Below are 21,282 nucleotides of genomic sequence, written 5' to 3'. Positions count from 1 at the left end.
TGAGGGTGGGGTGAGTGTTGGGGAGAGGTGTGTGCTGAATGAGGGTGGGTGAGTGTTGGGGGAGAGGTGTGTGCTGAATGAGGGTGGGGTGAGTGTTGGGGGAGAGGTGTGTGCTGAATGAGGGTGGGGTGAGTGTTGGGGGAGAGGTGTGTGCTGAATGAGGGTGGGGTGAGTGTTGGGGGAGAGGTGTGTGCTGAATGAGGGTGGGGTGAGTGTTGGGGTGGTGGTGTGTGTTGAATGAGGGTGGGGTGAGTGTTGGGGGAGAGGTGTGTGCTGAATGAGGGTGGGGTGAGTGTTGGGGTGGTGGTGTGTGCTGAATGAGGGTGGGGTGAGTGTTGGGGTGGTGGTGTGTGTTGAATGAGGGTGGGGTGAGTGTTGGGGGAGAGGTGTGTGCTGAATGAGGGTGGGGTGAGTGTTGGGGTGGTGGTGTGTGTTGAATGAGGGTGGGGTGAGTGTTGGGGGAGAGGTGTGTGCTGAATGAGGGTGGGGTGAGTGTTGGGGGAGAGGTGTGTGCTGAATGAGGGTGGGGTGAGTGTTGGGGGAGAGGTGTGTGCTGAATGAGGGTGGGGTGAGTGTTGGGGGAGAGGTGTGTGCTGAATGAGGGTGGGTGAGTGTTGGAGTGGTGGTGTGTGCTGAATATGGGTGGGGTGAGTGTTGGTGTGTGCTGAATGAGGGTGGGGTGAGTGTTGGGGGAGAGGTGTGTGCTGAATGAGGGTGGGGTGAGTGTTGGGGTGGTGGTGTGTGCTGAATGAGGGTGGGGTGAGTGTTGGTGTGTGCTGAATGAGGGTGGGGTGAGTGTTGGGGGAGAGGTGTGTGCTGAATGAGGGTGGGGTGAGTGTTGGGGTGGTGGTGTGTGCTGAATGAGGGTGGGGTGAGTGTTGGGGGAGAGGTGTGTGCTGAATGAGGGTGGGGTGAGTGTTGGGGGAGAGGTGTGTGTGCTGAATGAGGGTGGGGTGAGTGTTGGGGTGGTGGTGTGTGCTGAATGAGGGTGGGGTGAGTGTTGGGGGAGAGGTGTGTGCTGAATGAGGGTGGGGTGAGTGTTGGGGGAGAGGTGTGTGCTGAATGAGGGTGGGGTGAGTGTTGGGGTGGTGGTGTGTGTTGAATGAGGGTGGGGTGAGTGTTGGGGGAGAGGTGTGTGCTGAATGAGGGTGGGGTGAGTGTTGGGGTGGTGGTGTGTGCTGAATGAGGGTGGGGTGAGTGTTGGGGGAGAGGTGTGTGCTGAATGAGGGTGGGGTGAGTGTTGGGGTGGTGGTGTGTGTTGAATGAGGGTGGGGTGAGTGTTAGGGGAGAGGTGTGTGCTGAATGAGGGTGGGGTGAGTGTTGGGGGAGAGGTGTGTGCTGAATGAGGGTGGGGTGAGTGTTGGGGGAGAGGTGTGTGCTGAATGAGGGTGGGGTGAGTGTTGGGGGAGAGGTGTGTGCTGAATGAGGGTGGGGTGAGTGTTGGGGTGGTGGTGTGTGCTGAATGAGGGTGGGGTGAGTGTTGGGGGAGAGGTGTGTGCTGAATGAGGGTGGGGTGAGTGTTGGGGTGGTGGTGTGTGTTGAATGAGGGTGGGGTGAGTGTTGGGGGAGAGGTGTGTGCTGAATGAGGGTGGGGTGAGTGTTGGGGGAGAGGTGTGTGCTGAATGAGGGTGGGGTGAGTGTTGGGGGAGAGGTGTGTGCTGAATGAGGGTGGGGTGAGTGTTGGGGTGGTGGTGTGTGCTGAATGAGGGTGGGGTGAGTGTTGGGGGAGAGGTGTGTGCTGAATGAGGGTGGGGTGAGTGTTGGGGTGGTGGTGTGTGCTGAATGAGGGTGGGGTGAGTGTTGGGGTGGTGGTGTGTGTTGAATGAGGGTGGGGTGAGTGTTGGGGGAGAGGTGTGTGCTGAATGAGGGTGGGGTGAGTGTTGGGGTGGTGGTGTGTGTTGAATGAGGGTGGGGTGAGTGTTGGGGGAGAGGTGTGTGCTGAATGAGGGTGGGGTGAGTGTTGGGGTGGTGGTGTGTGCTGAATGAGGGTGGGGTGAGTGTTGGGGGAGAGGTGTGTGCTGAATGAGGGTGGGGTGAGTGTTGGGGGAGAGGTGTGTGCTGAATGAGGGTGGGGTGAGTGTTGGGGGAGAGGTGTGTGCTGAATGAGGGTGGGGTGAGTGTTGGGGGAGAGGTGTGTGCTGAATGAGGGTGGGGTGAGTGTTGGGGTGGTGGTGTGTGTTGAATGAGGGTGGGGTGAGTGTTGGGGGAGAGGTGTGTGCTGAATGAGGGTGGGGTGAGTGTTGGGGTGGTGGTGTGTGTTGAATGAGGGTGGGGTGAGTGTTGGGGTGGTGGTGTGTGTTGAATGAGGGTGGGGTGAGTGTTGGGGGAGAGGTGTGTGCTGAATGAGGGTGGGGTGAGTGTTGGGGGAGAGGTGTGTGCTGAATGAGGGTGGGGTGAGTGTTGGGGTGGTGGTGTGTGCTGAATGAGGGTGGGGTGAGTGTTGGGGGAGAGGTGTGTGTTGAATGAGGGTGGGGTGAGTGTTGGGGGAGAGGTGTGTGCTGAATGAGGGTGGGGTGAGTGTTGGGGTGGTGGTGTGTGCTGAATGAGGGTGGGGTGAGTGTTGGGGTGGTGGTGTGTGTTGAATGAGGGTGGGGTGAGTGTTGGGGTGGTGGTGTGTGCTGAATGAGGGTGGGGTGAGTGTTGGGGGAGAGGTGTGTGCTGAATGAGGGTGGGGTGAGTGTTGGGGGAGAGGTGTGTGCTGAATGAGGGTGGGGTGAGTGTTGGGGTGGTGGTGTGTGCTGAATGAGGGTGGGGTGAGTGTTGGGGTGGTGGTGTGTGTTGAATGAGGGTGGGGTGAGTGTTGGGGGAGAGGTGTGTGCTGAATGAGGGTGGGGTGAGTGTTGGGGGAGAGGTGTGTGCTGAATGAGGGTGGGGTGAGTGTTGGGGTGGTGGTGTGTGTTGAATGAGGGTGGGGTGAGTGTTGGGGGAGAGGTGTGTGCTGAATGAGGGTGGGGTGAGTGTTGGGGTGGTGGTGTGTGTTGAATGAGGGTGGGGTGAGTGTTGGGGGAGAGGTGTGTGCTGAATGAGGGTGGGGTGAGTGTTGGGGGAGAGGTGTGTGCTGAATGAGGGTGGGGTGAGTGTTGGGGGAGAGGTGTGTGCTGAATGAGGGTGGGGTGAGTGTTGGGGGAGAGGTGTGTGCTGAATGAGGGTGGGGTGAGTGTTGGGGGAGAGGTGTGTGCTGAATGAGGGTGGGGTGAGTGTTGGAGTGGTGGTGTGTGCTGAATGAGGGTGGGGTGAGTGTTGGGGTGGTGGTGTGTGCTGAATGAGGGTGGGGTGAGTGTTGGGGGAGAGGTGTGTGCTGAATGAGGGTGGGGTGAGTGTTGGGGAGAGGTGTGTGCTGAATGAGGGTGGGGTGAGTGTTGGGGTGGTGGTGTGTGTTGAATGAGGGTGGGGTGAGTGTTGGGGGAGAGGTGTGTGCTGAATGAGGGTGGGGTGAGTGTTGGGGTGGTGGTGTGTGTTGAATGAGGGTGGGGTGAGTGTTGGGGTGGTGGTGTGTGTTGAATGAGGGTGGGGTGAGTGTTGGGGGAGAGGTGTGTGCTGAATGAGGGTGGGGTGAGTGTTGGGGGAGAGGTGTGTGCTGAATGAGGGTGGGGTGAGTGTTGGGGGAGAGGTGTGTGCTGAATGAGGGTGGGGTGAGTGTTGGGGGAGAGGTGTGTGCTGAATGAGGGTGGGGTGAGTGTTGGGGGAGAGGTGTGTGCTGAATGAGGGTGGGGTGAGTGTTGGGGGAGAGGTGTGTGTTGAATGAGGGTGGGGTGAGTGTTGGGGGAGAGGTGTGTGCTGAATGAGGGTGGGGTGAGTGTTGGGGTGGTGGTGTGTGCTGAATGAGGGTGGGGTGAGTGTTGGGGGAGAGGTGTGTGCTGAATGAGGGTGGGGTGAGTGTTGGAGTGGTGGTGTGTGCTGAATGAGGGTGGGGTGAGTGTTGGGGTGGTGGTGTGTGCTGAATGAGGGTGGGGTGAGTGTTGGAGTGGTGGTGTGTGCTGAATGAGGGTGGGGTGAGTGTTGAGGTGGTGGTGTGTGCTGAATGAGGGTGGGGTGAGTGTTGGGGGAGAGGTGTGTGCTGAATGAGGGTGGGGTGAGTGTTGGGGAGAGGTGTGTGCTCAATGAGGGTGGGGTGAGTGTTGGGGGAGAGGTGTGTGCTGAATGAGGGTGGGGTGAGTGTTGGGGGAGAGGTGGTCTGTATGGGGGGGTGTCTGTTATCTTCCCTCAGTGGCTGCATTGCTAAGACTGTTTAAAGCCTCAGTATTGCAGTTTAATTGGTAGCAGAGGGAGGTGAGAAGAGAAGTGCTCTGTTCACTGTGGTCTCTGCCCCTTCTATAACACACACACACACACACACACACACACACACACACACACACACACACACACACAAAATGCTCTGTTCACTGTAGTCTCTGTCCCTTCTTTAACACGCTGCCTGCCAACACAACATGGTCACGCATACACACACACACACACACACACCCAAAAAATGCTGGTTTACCAATTGGGAATTGCAGTTGTAATCCTCTTGCTTCAAATATGACCCTTCTTGTCTGTGTTTCCCAGATAACAATCAACTCTGGACAACTGTTACAGTCAAAAGCAGGTGGTCCGGTTTGATTGATAGTGCAGTGTGATCACCCTGGTTCTGCCCCTCATTGCATGGCTGTAATATAGCAACATCTGGGCATATGGTTAAACTTCACACATGCCCAAGACCTTTTTTAGGGGCCCTTTCCAGCTTCGAGTAAAGAAAGCGTGTGAGATGCTTCTGAGACATAGACACCCCCCTGCAGGAGAGACAGCAGGGCGCACTTCTTCATAGCTGTACTGATACAGCGCCTGGTTCTTATGCGTCATGGTAGTGCAGCCCCGCTCATGTTTGACCTCATGAATCGATAGGCAGGCCCATTACTAATCTGATCAGTAGGACTACATAAAGGCTTTACTTAAGTGCATAGCTCATATCATTCTATTTCTCTCTTTCTCTCTCTCTCTCTCTCTCTCTCTCTCTCTCTCTGTCTTTCTATATCTATTGCTGAATAGCATCTTGCAATCAAAACACTTCATATTGTTAAGGTCTCTCTGGATGATTGATTGTATGATTGCACAAGCGTGCATATCTATAACCTGGTTGATGCTAATTCTAGCACCTGTGTATGATTATACCATAGGATTTGTCTCGAAATAATTGCCAACCTCTGGGGACTTCAGAGTGATGATCGCTTCTGTCAGTTCCATCTCTCAGTACACAGCCATGAAAGTGTGAGAATATGCACTGTTGGTTTTTAAAGGGGGGAATGTGCAGCACTATGAATGTACCATTACTGTCCTACCACACACACACACACACACACACATGCACACACATACACTCACCATCCACTTTATTAGGTACACCAGTCCAACTGATCATCATTGCAAATGTCGAATCAGCCAATCACGTGGCAGCAACTCAATGCATTTAGGCATGTAGACATGACCAATATGATCTGCTGCAGTTCAAACTGAGCATCAGAATGGGGAATAAAGGTGATTTAAGGAACTTTGAACGTGTCATGGTTGTTGGTGCCAGACGATCTGGTCTGAGTATTTCAGAAACTGCTGATCTACTGGGATTTTCACGCACAACTATCTCCTAGGGTTTACAGAGAATGGTCCGAAAAAGGAAAATATCCAATGAGCAGCAGTTCTGTAGGTGCAAATGCCTTGTTGATGCCAGAGGTCAGAGGAGAATGGCCAGACTGGTTTGAGCTGATAGAACGGCAACAGTAACAACCAAGGCATGCAGAAGAGCATCTCTGAACGCGCACCATATTGAACCTTGAGGCGGATGGGCTACAGCAGCAGAAGACCACACCGGGAGTCAATCCTGTCAGCTAAGAACAGGAAACTGAGGTTACAGTTTGCACAATAGAAGATTGGAAAAACGTTGCCTGGTCTGATGAGTCTCGATTTCTGCCATGACATTTGGATGGTAGGGTCAGAATTTGGCATCAACAACATTAAAGCATGGATCCTGTGGTTCAGGCTGGTGGTGGTGGTGCAATGGTGTGGGAGATATTTTCCTGGCACACTTTGGGCCCATTAGTACCAATTGAGCATTGTGTCAATGCCACAGCCTACCTGAGTATTGTTGCTGACCATGTCCATTCCTTTATGACCACAGTGTACCCATCTTCTGATGGCTACTTCCAGCAGGATAACACGTCATGTCATGTCAAAGTGTGAATCATCTCAGACTGGTTTCGTGAACACGACAATGAGTTCACTGTACTTGAATGGCCTCCACAGTCACCAGATCTCAATCTAATAGAGCACCTTTGGGATGTGGTGGAAGGGGAGATTTGTGTCATGAAAGTGCAGCTGACAAATCTGCAGCAACTGAGTGATGTTATCATGTCAATATGGACCAGACTCTCTGAGGAAGTTTATCAGTACCTTGTTGAATCTATGCCACGAATAATTAAGGCAGTTCTGAAGGCAAAGGAGCTCCAACCCAGTACTAGCAAGGTGTACCTAATAAAGTGGACGGTGAGTGTATACACGCGCACACGCACACACACACACACACACACACACACACACACACGCAACTGAACGACTGAAGAATATATGATGGTCACTGAAAAGTAATCGAAGAAATTTTTCCTCAGGAGGGGGAGAATGTGCCTTGTAGATTGATGGAGGTGCAAATAAGAGTTCTTCTGCCCAAGAGCTGTGTGCTAACAGGGAGCTGTGTGCTAACAGGGAGCTGTGTGCTAACGGAACTGTTCAGTTCTGTTTGGCTAACCTGTAGTAGCAGACACTCCCGTGGGATCCAGCCTGTGGCCGCTACAAGCCCAGGGTTGTACGACAAACACAAACTCTGCTTGAATACATAACTCGAAAGATGGCTATTAGTTTCATTCCCAATACAACAGTATTTTTGTTCATCCATCAACTTTCTGCTACCATGTCTTAACACGTTTGTAATGCATAAAACCCATTCTGAAAATAAAACATTGTTGTAACCTTTAATTTCTGTATCAAAAATGGAAGTTCAAAGGCAGTGTTAGTGGGAGCTTTAGTATTCATAATGGGCCGTGGGAATTCCTCTGTTCTCTGTCCTGCTGATGCAGGGATGATGATTGTCCTTCAAGCTGAGTTTCTCCTGGGTTCTAATGAATCATGCAATACTGTGCAATACTGCAGCCAAACTACATCCTAAAAACCAGTTTTCACCTCCCCACAACACACAGCCATTAAGGTTTACTGTGTGGGGGTGAGGGGGTCTGGGTTTGAGGCTGTGTGCCTATGTGGGTGGGAGGGTGTGGATATGTAGTTGGGAGGGTGTGTGTGTGTGTGTGTGTGTGTGTGTGTGTGTGTGTGTGTGAAGGTGTGGGTAAGTGGGTGTGGCTGTCGGTGGAAGGGTGAAGGTGTGGATAAGTGGGTGAGGGTGTGGGTAAGTGTGTGTGCCTGTCAATGGAAGGGTGAGGGTGAGGGTGTGGCTGTGGGAGTGGGAGGTGTGTAGTAGCAGGGTGTGTGTGTGTGTGTATGTATGTGTGTGTGTGTGTGTGCGCGCGTGTGCGTGTGTGTGTGTATGGAGGTGTGCAGCAGGTTGCCCCTCCTGTGTAGTGTGGTATTGTGCTGGGGGGGGCAGGAGTGCTACAACATATGATGGGCCTCCAGCTGTAGGTTAGCGTATTTCCTGGCCTGCTGGGCGGAATATTAAAATCCAAAAATTGGAGCAAAAATGAAAGCATCGTAAGATAACTAGTGTTATAGTGTGGAAGTACAAATCGTTTGAAAATGAGCTTAAAATTGGAACTGCATAAAGAGGTTAAGACTTTTTTGCCTCTGGAAATGTTGCTGGTTTTGCTGTCTTGCCAGAGTCTCGGTTACACGATTCATCAGCAGATATTTGTGTGTGTCAGCACACAGTCAGAAATGAACTAATCACAAACTAAAAGCAGATGAGTTCCCTCCTGGCCAATGAAACGTCACGTTTGCTACCTGAGTGGACGTGTGACGTGGATCTCACTTATCTCTGTGGGAGGGGCACTAATAAAACGTCACGTTTGCTACCTGAGTGGACGTGTGACGTGGATCTCACTTATCTCTGTGGGAGGGGCACTAATAAAACGTCACGTTTGCTACCTGAGTGGACGTGTGACGTGGATCTCACTTATCTCTGTGGGAGGGACACTAATAAAACGTCACGTTTGCTACCTGAGTAGACATGTGACGTGGATCTCACTTATCTTTGTGGGAGGGGCACTAATAAAACGTCACGTTTGCTACCTGAGTGGACGTGTGACGTGGATCTCACCTATCTCTGTGGGAGGGGCACTAATAAAACGTCACGTTTGCTACCTGAGTGGACGTGTGACGTGGATCTCACTTATCTCTGTGGGAGGGACACTAATAAAACGTCACGTTTGCTACCTGAGTGGACGTGTGACGTGGATCTCACTTATCTCTGTGGGAGGGACACTAATAAAACGTTGCCGGGACGCTGAGGGCTGCTTACAGTATTCAAGACTTGAGAAGAACTGTGAAAAAGTTGCCACCAACATCAAATACCCGCGTTGGTGATGTGAAACATCTGACTGAGGCAGTGTTGGCCTTCCTGCCTTCAGTCTGCCCAGGGCCTGTTCAGGGCTTATTGAGATTTGTAATGAACACGCACACGCACACACACACACACACACACACACACACGGTGAAAGTGAATGTTCTCTCCTCTCCCTAGGTGGCTTGTATGCAGCTCATCAACGCCCTCGTTACGTCTCCTGATGAGTTGGACTTCAGGCTGCACGTGCGAAATGAGTTCATCCGCTGCGGCCTGCGTGAGATGCTGCCGGTAAGCGGCCTGTCAACTGCCTGTGTATTAATATTGAAATGAATTGTCCACTTGAGTGAAATATTGTAAAATAGTTCTGCGAATAATTTATGAGGTTCTGAGCAGAGGTCATCTGGCTGAATCAATAGCTACAGCAGTGGAATGGATTGGGCTCCCTCCCCTGTCTCTCTCCCGCTCCCCTCTCTCTGTCTCTCCCTCTCTCCTATCTCACTCGCTTTCTGTCTCTGTCTCTCTCCCTCTCCCTCTCTGTCTCTGTTCCTTTATCTTTGCCTTTTCACTCTTCCTCTCTCTTCTCTGCCGGTTATGTTCTTTCAGCATCAGAGAACAAACCGGACTGAACTACCCATACAAAACAGACACTGGGTGTATTAAATGAAATGGAGTGTGTGTCTGTGAGGGAGATTAATGCTGTGCTCCTGTCTTATTTATTATTCAAACGGAGGGCTGCCTCTCTTCTCTGCTACAGGACAGGATAATAGAGTGATGGGGAAAGTCTACAGACGAAAAGTAATAAGGAGAAAATGAAATTTGCCTTCTGCCAGTTTTTTTTTCCTGTCTTTTCCTCCCTCTCTCCCTCTGTCCACTCTCTCCCCCTCTCTCCATCTGTCCTTTGTTCTTTCTCCTTCCCTCAGTTTCTTCCTCTCACTCCTGTTTTCTTTCTGACTTTTTTACTTTTTATCTTCCGTCCTAATCTCTTTGTTGCTGTTTATTGTGTGCGTGTGTGCGTGTGTGTGTGTGTGTGTGTGTGTGCACGTGCGTGCATGTGTGTGTGTCCACACAGACTCTGGGAGCTGTCAGGAATGAGGCTCTGGACATCCAGCTGAAGGTCTTTGAGGAACATAAGGAGGAGGACATGATTGAGTTCTCCCATCGCTTGGAGGACATCAGAAGTGAATTTGAATATCCTTTTGACAGCTGTACACGTGCACACACACACACACACACACACACACACACACACACACACAGGTGTAAACCACATTACTAAAATGGCCTCTCCCGTTTTCTTTCTCTCTCTGTCTTTTTGACCCTCAGGGGACTTTTTAATCTCCAGCAATAATGTGCTGGTCATACACTGACCAGGCCAGCGTGGGTAATGTGTTTCCAGTAGACACATTGATTTTATTTTCTTAGATTTAATTCCACCCATAAATCATTCTCGTGCAGGCCTTTTTGTCAGAGCAATGTATTAAAGGTCTCCGGTAGTGTCAGCTCTGATCAGAAGAACTTCATCTGTGTGTTTTGTGGGTTTATGTGTGTGTGTGTGTGTGTGTGTGTGTGTGTGTGTGTGTGTGGTGGGTAAGTGTGTAAGTATACCTTTTTCTTCAATCAGTATTGCCGTTCATCATCCACCCAATCCCACTGTATTTGGAGCGGTGTGTGTGTGTGTGTGTGTGTGTGTGTGTGCCCGCGTGAGCTATGTTCCTTAACCCCCCGTGTACCGAGGCGGGAGACGTGTTTAATGTGGTGTACAGTATGGTGAAGGACACAGACGCTGAGGAGCACTTCCTCTCCATCTTGCAGCACCTCATGCTCATCCGAAATGACTACTTTGTGCGGTGAGTCTTAAAAAAAGGGCTCGCCGAAAAGGAAGAACATTAAACGTGATGGAGGGTCTCTCAGAGGGAGAGAGGGAGAAGGAGGGGGAGAGAGAGAGAGAAGGAGGAGAGAGAGCAAGAGAGGAGAGGAGAGAGACAGAGCAAGAGAGGGGTAGAAGGAGAGAAGGAGAGTGGAGGAGAGAGTAAGAGAAATGGAGTGAGAGACGGCAGGAGAGACTTTGGCTTTTCTATGTTCATTAGATTTACTCTAGGAAGAGAAAATACCAAGAGACATGTTCTCAAAAAAGTAAAATATTTAAAACAAGCGAATCAAATCACTAGGAAAGTGTCGCCATCCATTCCCACAACCCAGCCTTTCTATCGACATTCATTACACAAAACGTGTTTGTCATTTCTGAACCTCTAAACAACCTCACAGCGCTAATGTCTCAGCCCTCTGACTTCAGTCTGGAAGACTTCCAAATGCCTACTTTTGCTTGTCCAACCAAAATATTAATCGGTGAGTAACTCTCCTAATGAATGCTGAAATATTTACAACCTAAAATCAACACTGTCCCCTTGAAATGTGGACCGAGGCTCACGTGGATCAAGGCTACCACAGGTCTCTCCCCTCACCTCCCCACGGGTCTCTCCCCTCACCTCCCCACGGGTCTCTCCCATCACCTCCCCACAGGTCTCTCCCCTCACCTCCCCACGGGTCTCTCCCATCACCTCCCCACAGGTCTCTCCCCTCACCTCCCCACGGGTCTCTCCCATCACCTCCCCACGGGTCTCTCCCCCCACAGGTCTCTCCCCTCACCTCCCCACAGGGCTAATGTACAGCCTCCTTCATGAAAGGTGTTTCTTTTCAGAAATCTATAGTGTGGATAGACAGGAGGGAGGGAGGGAGGGAGAGAGAGAGAGAGAGAGAGAACCATGTTCAAAGGCAAAAACTACCTTTCCTTGCCACAGTTGTTCTTTTTTAGTCAGAACTTTTTAAACACAATCAGCTGTGAGCCGTATAAACCGTATAAACCCCGTGTAATTGTCAGCTACGTGGCTGGTTTGATAATACGCTCTCTACAAAGGCCTTCTGTGTTTTGCATGCCCTAATGGCTTTTTGGTCTTGTCAGGCCCTGCGATGTGTCGTGCTGGAGAGTTTCTGTCCTGACAGGAGCTGTGTGCTAAACGCACTAAAGATAGCAAGAGCCATCTGCAGAAGGGGCATCAAACAGTGTGTCTTAAACCTGCTCTTTCAGGCCTTCAGCTGCCATGCAGATTAAAGAGTCATCTCCACCGGTTTACCCAGCGTCTCTGTAACTCCACACTCACACCGTCATGGTGCTTGTTGCAGGCTGCCGCTTGCGACCTGCTCTTTCTGCATTGGTGTTTGTCACCATCTCTCACTCCAGAAGCTAATCTGTGTGTGTGTGAGTGAAAATCTTCACACATGCGTGGGGTTCCTGTGCAAACTAAATTCACTCTCGTCCACTTTCCTGTATATCTGTAGTTATTTCATCAGATTCTATTTATCGGTTCTGATTGTGCCTAATAGCTTCACCTTCGCCCTTGTCACTTTAAATTACCCTAATCCCTAATCCCTAACCCCTAATCCCTAACCCCTAATCCCTAACCCCTTGCCCTGTGGTTGGGAGACTGTGTTGTTTTCTGAGCTCTGCTCTGTAGCTGGGCTGGTCTCTGAATCTCCAGGTGACATTGTCCAACAAAGAGAATGAGCCAGCTTTCATCTTCCTCTCATCTCACAAACACTCACCTCAGCTCCGTTTTCCTCTTTCCTCTTTGTCTTCTCTCTCTCTCTCTCTCTCTCACACACACACACACACACACACACACACACACACACACACACACACACACACACACACACTCTTTGTCCCTCCTCTTTTCACATTATTTAGTTATTTTTGCTTTTTTCATTTTATAGTTTTTGGTCACAGAAGGTGTTCGTGTGTTTGCCAGGAGCAGATTATGTGTGCTTGCACGTGCGCGCACATTTGTGCACATGTGTAAAGAACACCTTGTCTTGATCAGAAGGCTCTCTTGGGGGAGTCCGAGCATTCAGAGCCTCTAAGTGTGATTAGTTTCCTCTTCCTGTGGTTCTCCACGCCACCCTGAGGTCTCCAGGAGGGATGACCGTTCGCCACCGCAGCCTGTTCACACTCCACACACTACTGCTCACCAGGTTCCTCTGAACAGTTTCTTCTTCGCTTTATATCCAGACTACATTCCACTGTGTCCACAGTGTATTTGATTAATATTTAACATGCACTGGCAGGCAATCACTCTCTTAGACCTTCCATTAACTAATGTAACCAGTAATTGGGTCTTTCTGCTCCTGAACCACTCTGTTTAAACTCCCTGGTTTATAATGGTGTTTGTAAGGGGATGCTCCCCTCAGCTCCCTGCTAATGGGGCCGGTCTAACCGAGCGGGGGCTCTGAGTGACTCCAGGACCCCTCCTGGCTCTGGGGCTGGATCGTTCTCTCACGCTGGAGCTGGTTACCCACTGACGCTGCTCTTCATCTTTCCTCTGTAGCCTGCCTAACGCATCCCGCCTCCGCTCCCAGAGTTCAGGTCGACAGTATATTCATTTCCTCTACCAGAGGAAAATAAACTCTTTACTTGAGTTAAATTAGCCATCATGCTAGCTGGCTTCTTTAATATTTATTTAGTAACTCATGAACTTGGTCTTCTGCGCACTGTTTTGACGGTGCTGTTGAGGTTGAGGTTACTCTCCTGTTGCGGTAGTGTATTCCACACGGGCCGACTGAATGGCTCTGGCCTGCTGGTACCGGTGCTGTTTAAATCCCCCCTGTTGCTCCCCTGCCAGCAGGTGTCAGTGATGAGTAGGTAGATGAAGGCTCTCAGCCACAGGCCTTGCTCTTGAGATTAAGTGGATCGTGCTCTTTATTGATTTCGTGTGAGTGCCATAAATTGTGTCCGCTGCCCCTAAGCTATGGCGTGTCTTGTTAAATTCTTATCCCGAATCAAGGTCTCCTCAACCTTCGCCATCAGTCCCCCCCCCCTATGACCACCGAGGTAAGTAGCGGGTTCTGCCTTCACGCAGCCTGACTGGGCCTTATAAAGGCAGGCTAATTGTGTGTTGACTATGGCAAGGGGCGGAGCAAGGGGCGGGACCTGCTGCATGCCGATCCTGCCACACCTGAGACACACCTGATGCATTGAGAGCCTTCATGTCTCCGGCTGCCCTTATAAATGCCCGACGTTTATTGTCTGTCTCTTTCCACCTGCCTGGTTTAAGTGTAGAGGGAGCCTTCAGCACAAACGGGAACACTTTATTGGATATTTCATAAGTCCAGTAGATTTTGCTGGGCTAATGTATTTTCTTTCTTCTCTGTGTTGAAGGCCATATTCCTGATAGCAGTCATGGTGAATGCAAACTTTGCCTCTCTCTCCTTTAGCCCCCAGTACTTCAAGATCATAGACGAGTGTGTGTCTCAGATCGTACTACACCGCACTGGCACAGACCCAGACTTCTCTTACCGCAAGCGTCTGGATGTGGACTTCAGCCACCTTCTAGGTTTGTGTGTGAGGGAGAGAGAGACATTTAAAGTGTGTGTAGTGGGGGATTGTAAGTGTGAATTGCACTCATGAGTGTGTGTGAAAGAGGACTGCTCATGCTTCTCGTGTGTGTGTTGGGATGGGTGTGTGTTTTCAGAGGTGTGTGTTGATAAGGCACGGGCAGACGAGTATGAACAAAAGGCCTTGGAGTTATCTCAGAAGGTAAACGTCTCTCCTCTGTCCCTCACTCTTCTGTGTCTCATCACCACCCCTGTGTCTGTTCTCTCCCTCTCTCCTTCTCTCTCTCTCTCCCTCTCTCTCCTCTATCTGTAGTTTACTGCTCTGCTGACCTCATCCCAGCACCTGTATTGAAGAATGTGGTCTTTGAACGAACATTCAATAAAGCACCTTTTAACTTTCCTTAATTAAAGGCAGAGTACTAGAAATCGTTCAAACAGCCATTTGTAATTAACAGTACGCTGAGATTAAAAAGGCGACTGCTATTGATTATTCCGAGCACACCTTTGTTAATTGCAGTCAGAAAGCAGCATAGTGGTGGAGAGTTGAGCTACCGCACACAGGCCTCAACCCCCCGCTGCACCTCTCACTCCCACCTCATCTAAGGCTTCACACCAGCTTCCAGAGACCAAACAAACAACGCCGTTACGCCTCACACTAGTCGAAGTTGAAGTGGAAAAACATGGACTTGGAGTTTTTACCAACATGCTGAAGTGCTTGGTGGATTTTTTATTCTTCTCTTGGTGCATTTCATCCCTCCACCATCACCTCACCGTTTACCAAGTGTTGTTCCAGACACACTGATAACACAGCTGTGCCTCCTTCTGGCTTCCCTGGGTTCTTTTACAGCCTGAAATGATCCGGACGTGTGTGTGTGTGTGTGTGTGTGTGTGTGTGTGTGTGTGTGTGTGTGGCCCATGGCCTTGTTTAATGAACCAGTGTGATGCTCCTTTTGACCTCCAGTTTGATGAAGAGATCCTGGGCAGACAGGATGCCCTAGCCCAGCTGCTGAAGAAGGACCAGGCCATCACCGAGCTGCAGGCCGAGCTCCGGGCCTTCAGATCTCAGGTAGTGTCTCCATGTCTCCTTCTCCGCATCATCTCTCACCACCCGTCTCACCGTTCGCCTCCTACTCCACGTATATATCAACCGTTATCATCTCATTTCTTCTCCTCTTTTTCCTTCCCAGCCCACCCTAGTCTTCTCTCCCTCTTTTACCAGGTCCGCCGTGCTCAGACTTGGTCTGGGACAGGTAAGGGACAGTCAGGGCGCTGATGCAGCATTAGAAGTTGCCACCTCAGAAGGTCCTGGTCAGATAACAGTGGACACCTCCGTCCAGTCTGTGGATTGTAGATCACTGCTAGGCCTCTCACGTGACCCAGCGATACGCTTTCATCTGCTTCATTAAGAATGGTTATTAATGCTACATTTACGAGGCTTTGAGAGCTTTAATCTGTTAATCTGAAGCAGACACAGAAAGCATGGCTTTCTAGATGCGGTGTCTTTTGAATGATGGTGTTTTATCTGCTGATCCGCGTCTCCCGTGTCTGGCTAATCCGTCTGTTTTTGGACATTCCAGGAAGCAAAACACAGTCACGTCCTGCCTGTTTTTCAGGCCTGTGTCTGGATTCCCTCTTTGAAAGTGATTTTGGTGGGGAATCTGGTGCTGCATGCGTTAAGGCAATTAATTTTTATGCTTCTGCAAAAGTTTAATTGGAGCGTGCAGACGTTTTGTTTTGCCAGGTTTTTAATTAGCCTGTCAGTGGGTTTCTGTGACTGGAGTCAGACTCGTGCAAGTAGTGTCAAGCTAAAGCGCGGAGGTGAATGTAAAACATGCTGAATTCTGCGTGACGTGACAGAAGGCGTTTTCTCTTGTCTTCCTTTCTGTGTTTTACACCTCTTTCTTCAGTGATCAGCAGCTGAAGGCATGGCTGTGGGGCCCGGATCTGAGGGGCTACGGCAGAGAGTCCCTCACCCTTCTGTGGCTCTTTGTTTGGTAGTGCGGCGGTCAGTTTGTGGTAGTGGGGCGGTCAGGTTGTGGTAGTGGGGCGGTCAGGTTGTGGTAGTGGGGCGGTCAGGTTGTGGTAGTGGGCCGGTCAGGTTGTGGTAGTGGGCCGGTCAGGTTGTGGTAGTGGGACGGTCAGGTTGTGGTGGCGAGACGGTCAGGTTGTGGTGGCGGGACGGTCAGGTTGTGGTGGCGGGACGGTCAGGTTGTGGTAGTGCTGCGGTCAGGTTGTGGTAGTGGGGCGGTCAGGTTGTGGTGGTGGGGCGGTCAGGTTGTGGTGGTGGGGCGGTCAGGTTGTGGTGGTGGGGCGGTCAGGTTGTGGTGGTGGGGCGGTCAGGTTGTGGTGGTGGGACGGTCAGGTTGTGGTGGTGGGACGGTCAGGTTGTGGTAGTGCTGCGGTCAGGTTGTGGTAGTGCTGCGGTCAGGTTGTGGTAGTGCTGCGGTCAGGTTGTGGTGGTGGGGCGGTCAGGTTGTGGTGGTGGGGCGGTCAGGTTGTGGTGGCGAGACGGTCAGGTTGTGGTGGCGAGACGGTCAGGTTGTGGTGGCGAGACGGTCAGGTTGTGGTGGCGAGACGGTCAGGTTGTGGTAGTGCTGCGGTCAGGTTGTGGTGGTGAGACGGTCAGGTTGTGGTAGTGCTGCGGTCAGGTTGTGGTAGTGCTGCGGTCAGGTTGTGGTGGTGGGGCGGTCAGGTTGTGGTAGTGCTGCGGTCAGGTTGTGGTGGTGGGGCGGTCAGGTTGTGGTGGCGAGACGGTCAGGTTGTGGTGGCGGGACGGTCAGGTTGTGGTGGCGGGACGGTCAGGTTGTGGTAGTGCTGCGGTCAGGTTGTGGTAGTGCTGCGGTCAGGTTGTGGTGGCGGGGCGGTCAGGTTGTGGTGGCGGGGCGGTCAGGTTGTGGTGGTGGGGCGGTCAGGTTGTGGTGGTGGGGCGGTCAGGTTGTGGTGGTGGGGCGGTCAGGTTGTGGTAGTGGGACGGTCAGGTTGTGGTGGTGGGGCGGTCAGGTTGTGGTGGTGGGGCGGTCAGGTTGTGGTGGTGGGACGGTCAGGTTGTGGTAGTGGGACGGTCAGGTTGTGGTAGTGGGACGGTCAGGTTGTGGTGGTGGGGCGGTCAGGTTGTGGTGGCGGGACGGTCAGGTTGTGGTGGCGGGACGGTCAGGTTGTGGTAGTGGGACGGTCAGGTTGTGGTAGTGGGGCGGTCAGGTTGTGGTGGTGGGGCGGTCAGGTTGTGGTAGTGGGACGGTCAGGTTGTGGTGGCGGGGCGGTCAGGTTGTGGTGGCGGGGCGGTCAGGTTGTGGTGGCGGGGTGGTCAGGTTGTGGTGGTGGGACGGTCAGGTTGTGGTAGTGCTGCGGTCAGGTTGTGGTAGTCTGGTTGTCATGTCAGGTTATCACTGGCTCCTTGCCTCTCTTGCTGCCACGTCGCTGGCTTGGCCAGATGAGTTTCTTTATTTAAACTTTTTTGTCACCAGGTGAATGTACAGTATGAAAAGGCTTCAGGGAACTGTATCTACAGTTAAACTCATTTATACTGTACCGAACTCCTAAACACTGTACCAAACACATTTAAACACTGTGGCTTGGTTGTTTTTTTTTTTTAAATGGTGTATTAAGTTCTAAATTTTTACATGTCTTTAATATTAACTTTCTTACTTTGTCATCTTAATTCTCTAGCTCCACCCGCTGGCCTCATCTCTGTAGCTCCACCCACTGACCTTATCTCTGTAGCCCCACCCACTGGCCTCATCTCTGTAACTCCACCCACTGACCTTATCTCTGTAGCCCCACCCAATGGCCTGATCTCTGTAGCTCCACCCACTGACCTTATCTCTGTAGCCCCACCCAATGGCCTGATCTCTGTAGCTCCACCCACTGGCCTCATCTCTGTACCTCCACCCACTGGCCTCATCTCTGTAGCTCCACCCACTGGCCTCATCTCTGTAGCTCCACCCACAGGTCTTGCTAATAGCTCCACCCTCGGGACTCATCTCTCTTGGGTTTTTTTTTCCTCTGTGGGATCCGCTGAGCCTGGACATGTTAAAACCTTTTTGAACGAGCTTGGGCCACGGCAAGCCTGCTTGATTTTAATCCTGCATTGCTGCTCTGATTGGTCGAACAGATCTAGTCACTGATTAACTTGTTTTCTAAAAGGTCCTTATGGCGCCTTTACAAATGACTTTGGAGAGAGAGCGATTCCAGCCGGAGTATAACAATCAATACAACAGGGGGATTAAACGCTGGGGTCATCGGGATAAATGACCTTAAGGTGTCAAATTCACTGGCTGTTGCTTCAGTCTTTGAAATATGTGACATTTTGTTGGAGTTTATTCATTTGCTGCATCTGTTTAAGGCTGTATTTATTTGTAGTTAGTGAAGTGTGTGTGAGGTGCTGCGTAGCCTGGCTCTCTGTCCAGGTAGAAGCAGTGTTCTTTTATTCTCTCCCCTGCTAATCCCTAATCCCTAAGCCCTTAGGCTGACATGACAAATAGAGCATCATCTGAGCAGTTTGTTTGATCAATTGCTTTTTGGCTCTCTGAGCCACCCTCGATAGAGCCAATCAATTGTTAAGTAATGGGGCCGAATGAGAGAAGTCAAAGTTTGGAATACGGGTAGTTAAACTGATCCATCTCTCTGGGTGGCGATCGTTGGCATCTCAGCAAAGCCTTAATCAGCTGGTCAATGTGTCAGATATATGGTGCTGTCACTCATTCCTCCTCTTTACCCGTGAATTATCACACAGGCCAGCATGCTTAGTGTTTGAATTAGAGCGTCTACATGCTCAATAAATCCCCCCTACAGCTGTTCTCCATTCAGGAGTGGGCCGGCTACTCCAGAGCTGTGTGTGTGTGTGTGTGTGTGTGTGTGTGTGTGTGTGTGTGTGTGTGTGTGTGTGTGTGTGTGTGTGTGTGTGTGTGTGTGTGTGTGTGTGTGTGTGTGTGTGTGTGTGTGTGTGTGTGTGTGTGTGTGTGTGTGTGTGTATTTTTATCCCTACACATTTAGGTGTTCAAGCAGGATGGAAGTCCTACCTTTATTTCTCTTGAGTCCTTACTGAGGTGCTTTTTTTTTGTGAGTTTTGGTGTGTGAACTGGTTGTGTGGAAGCACATGGCCTGTGTGTTTCTGCCCAACACACGTGAGTGGACACTGCTCCTCACCCCCTCACGACTGAATCACTCTCCCTCAGCAGTGGGGACACATCCACACACAACTATACACGCCGCCGTGCTGTTGTATCTTCAGCAGTAAATGTGTGCCAGGCAGGTGTATTAACCTGTTTCTCTCTCTCTCTCACTCTCTCTCTCTCTCTCTGTTCTTCCTCTGGGCAGTTTGGGGAAGTACCAGGAGGCACGGGCGCAGTGCAACACTCATCATCTTCATCATCTGTTCCCCCCACACCACCTCCTCCACCCCCAGTCTCTGGAGTTCCTCCCCCTCCACCCCCTCCTCCACCAGGCTGCGCCTCCATGCCCGGAGCACCTCCTCCTCCTCCTCCTCCTCCCCCTCCTCCCCTGGGTCCTGGGGGCCCGATGGCACCACCCGTCCAGCCAACGCTGCCTTTCGGTCTGCAGCCCAAGAAGGAGTTTAAGCCCGAGAGCAGCATGAAGCGATTCAACTGGGCCAAGGTAGCGCCCCCTCCTGGCCATGTTCGCTCACACACCGGCTACCCTCACACGCCGGCTCCCTCACACACCGGCTCCCTCACACACCGGCTCCCTCACACACCGGCTCCCTCACACACCGGCTACCTCACACGCCGGCTCCCTCACACACCGGCTACCTCACACGCCGGCTACCTCACACGCCGGCTACCTCACACGCCGGCTACCTCACACGCCGGCTACCTCACACGCCGGCTACCTCACACGCCGGCTACCTCACACGCCGGCTCCCTCACACGCCGGCTACCTCACACGCCGGCTACCTCACACGCCGGCTCCCTCACACGCCGGCTACCTCACACGCCGGCTCCCTCACACGCCGGCTACCTCACACGCCGGCTCCCTCACACGCCGGCTCCTCCACGCCGTCACCCTCCGAGAGTGACGGCGCGGTCGGAGACACAGGGCTCGGGGAGGCGGAGCTTCTGAATCCGTTCCGCTCACTTTACCCAGCGTCCTTCAGTGCGACGGTCTGCCTCGTCGTTTTGATCTAGAAGCGACAGCGGCACTGAATGACAGTGCGGAGGTTTGTGCAGCAGAAGGGCGAAGCCCCGCCCTGACGACGGAGGGGGAGGAGCCTCCACGTCGACTCCGCCCTGCTGCTCACTCCTCCTGCGCTGCCCCCGCCCTCTCTCTGGAGTGACGGTATTAATATTTCATCTCTGTCCTCTCTGCAGTTGTCATGCAGATGTTATAATAAAAGTTATCCATACGTTTCATCTCGGGCGAAACCTGTTGGCAGTTAACTATTAAGACCAAGGCATTGAGGTTCGGGAGAGGTGTGAAAAAACACACACACACACACACACAAACTAAAGAGGTGTAAATTAAGTAAAAACCAGAAGCCAGTAAGTTGTTTATATTTTGAGCGTAGACTCCTGAAAGTGTGTATAATAGCGTGGAGGAGGCCAGAGGGCTCATGGCTACACCCTGTGTGTGGTGAGTGGGTGATGGAGCTCAGAGTGGTCCAGGTGTGAGGGACGGTCATTAGACTCTCAGCTCCATCCACTACATCCTCAATCTTTACTGTCTCTTTTGTCTCAAGTGCAACACTCCATAAAATTGATTGTCCCGTGCTGCCCCCCCCCCCCCCCCCCCCCTTGGTTTCCATGGTTTCCAGCACACTAACACAAATCAGCATAGTCATTAGGCATTGTTCCTGCCTCCGCGATGACCTTTAACCTGCAGGAGCCCGGTGCAGCGAGGTTCGTCTCAAGCATCTTGTTGAATTGGCTGATAAATATCAGCCTTATTTATTTGTTTATTTATGTGGTGAATTTATATTCGTGTATTAAATTTCTTCAGACTGCACATTTCACAGTATACCGCATTATTTTACTGTGTGGGAAAGGACTTCTTTTTTTTTTTTAAGAATATCTCTCTCTGTTTCTGTCTTTCTCTCTCTCTGTTTCTGTCTCTCTATTCTCTATTAGCTTCTCATGTAATCTTGTTTGTTCCTGAACGATGATAAAGTGCTTTTTGTTTCTTATTGCTTTTGTTGTGCCAATGTGTGAGGTTTTCTCCAGGTGAGTAGCTGTGTCTCCACACCATACACACACACACACACACACAGTAGCTGTGTCTCCAGGAGAGAGAGAGAGAGAGAGAGAGAGAGAGAGAGAGAGAGAGAGAGAGAGAGAGAGAGAGTGTGTGTGTGTGTATTTGTGTGTGTGTGTGTGTGTGTGTGTGTGTGTGTGTGTGTGTGT

The 21,282-nt window shown here is 51.4% G+C and overlaps 1 protein-coding gene across 5 annotated transcripts in view; it reads left to right on the top strand.

The window, feature by feature from the left end:
• Positions 1 to 21,282, top strand: part of LOC143528885 (protein diaphanous homolog 3-like) — a 285,913-nt gene that overhangs the window by 100,702 nt on the left and 163,929 nt on the right. For all 5 annotated transcript variants that reach the window (XM_077024807.1, XM_077024808.1, XM_077024806.1 and 2 more), the window contains 7 exons: positions 8,717 to 8,827; positions 9,609 to 9,727; positions 10,270 to 10,386; positions 13,808 to 13,926; positions 14,065 to 14,129; positions 14,889 to 14,993; positions 19,244 to 19,540. In XM_077024807.1, the coding sequence (XP_076880922.1) occupies positions 8,717 to 8,827; positions 9,609 to 9,727; positions 10,270 to 10,386; positions 13,808 to 13,926; positions 14,065 to 14,129; positions 14,889 to 14,993; positions 19,244 to 19,540 (933 nt within the window). The remainder of the gene's footprint in view (positions 1 to 8,716; positions 8,828 to 9,608; positions 9,728 to 10,269; positions 10,387 to 13,807; positions 13,927 to 14,064; positions 14,130 to 14,888; positions 14,994 to 19,243; positions 19,541 to 21,282) is intronic.

Source organism: Brachyhypopomus gauderio, chromosome 12 (assembly GCF_052324685.1).
Source record: "Brachyhypopomus gauderio isolate BG-103 chromosome 12, BGAUD_0.2, whole genome shotgun sequence".
Classification (NCBI taxonomy): domain Eukaryota; kingdom Metazoa; phylum Chordata; class Actinopteri; order Gymnotiformes; family Hypopomidae; genus Brachyhypopomus; species Brachyhypopomus gauderio.
This window is presented reverse-complemented; position numbering and strand designations above follow the sequence as displayed.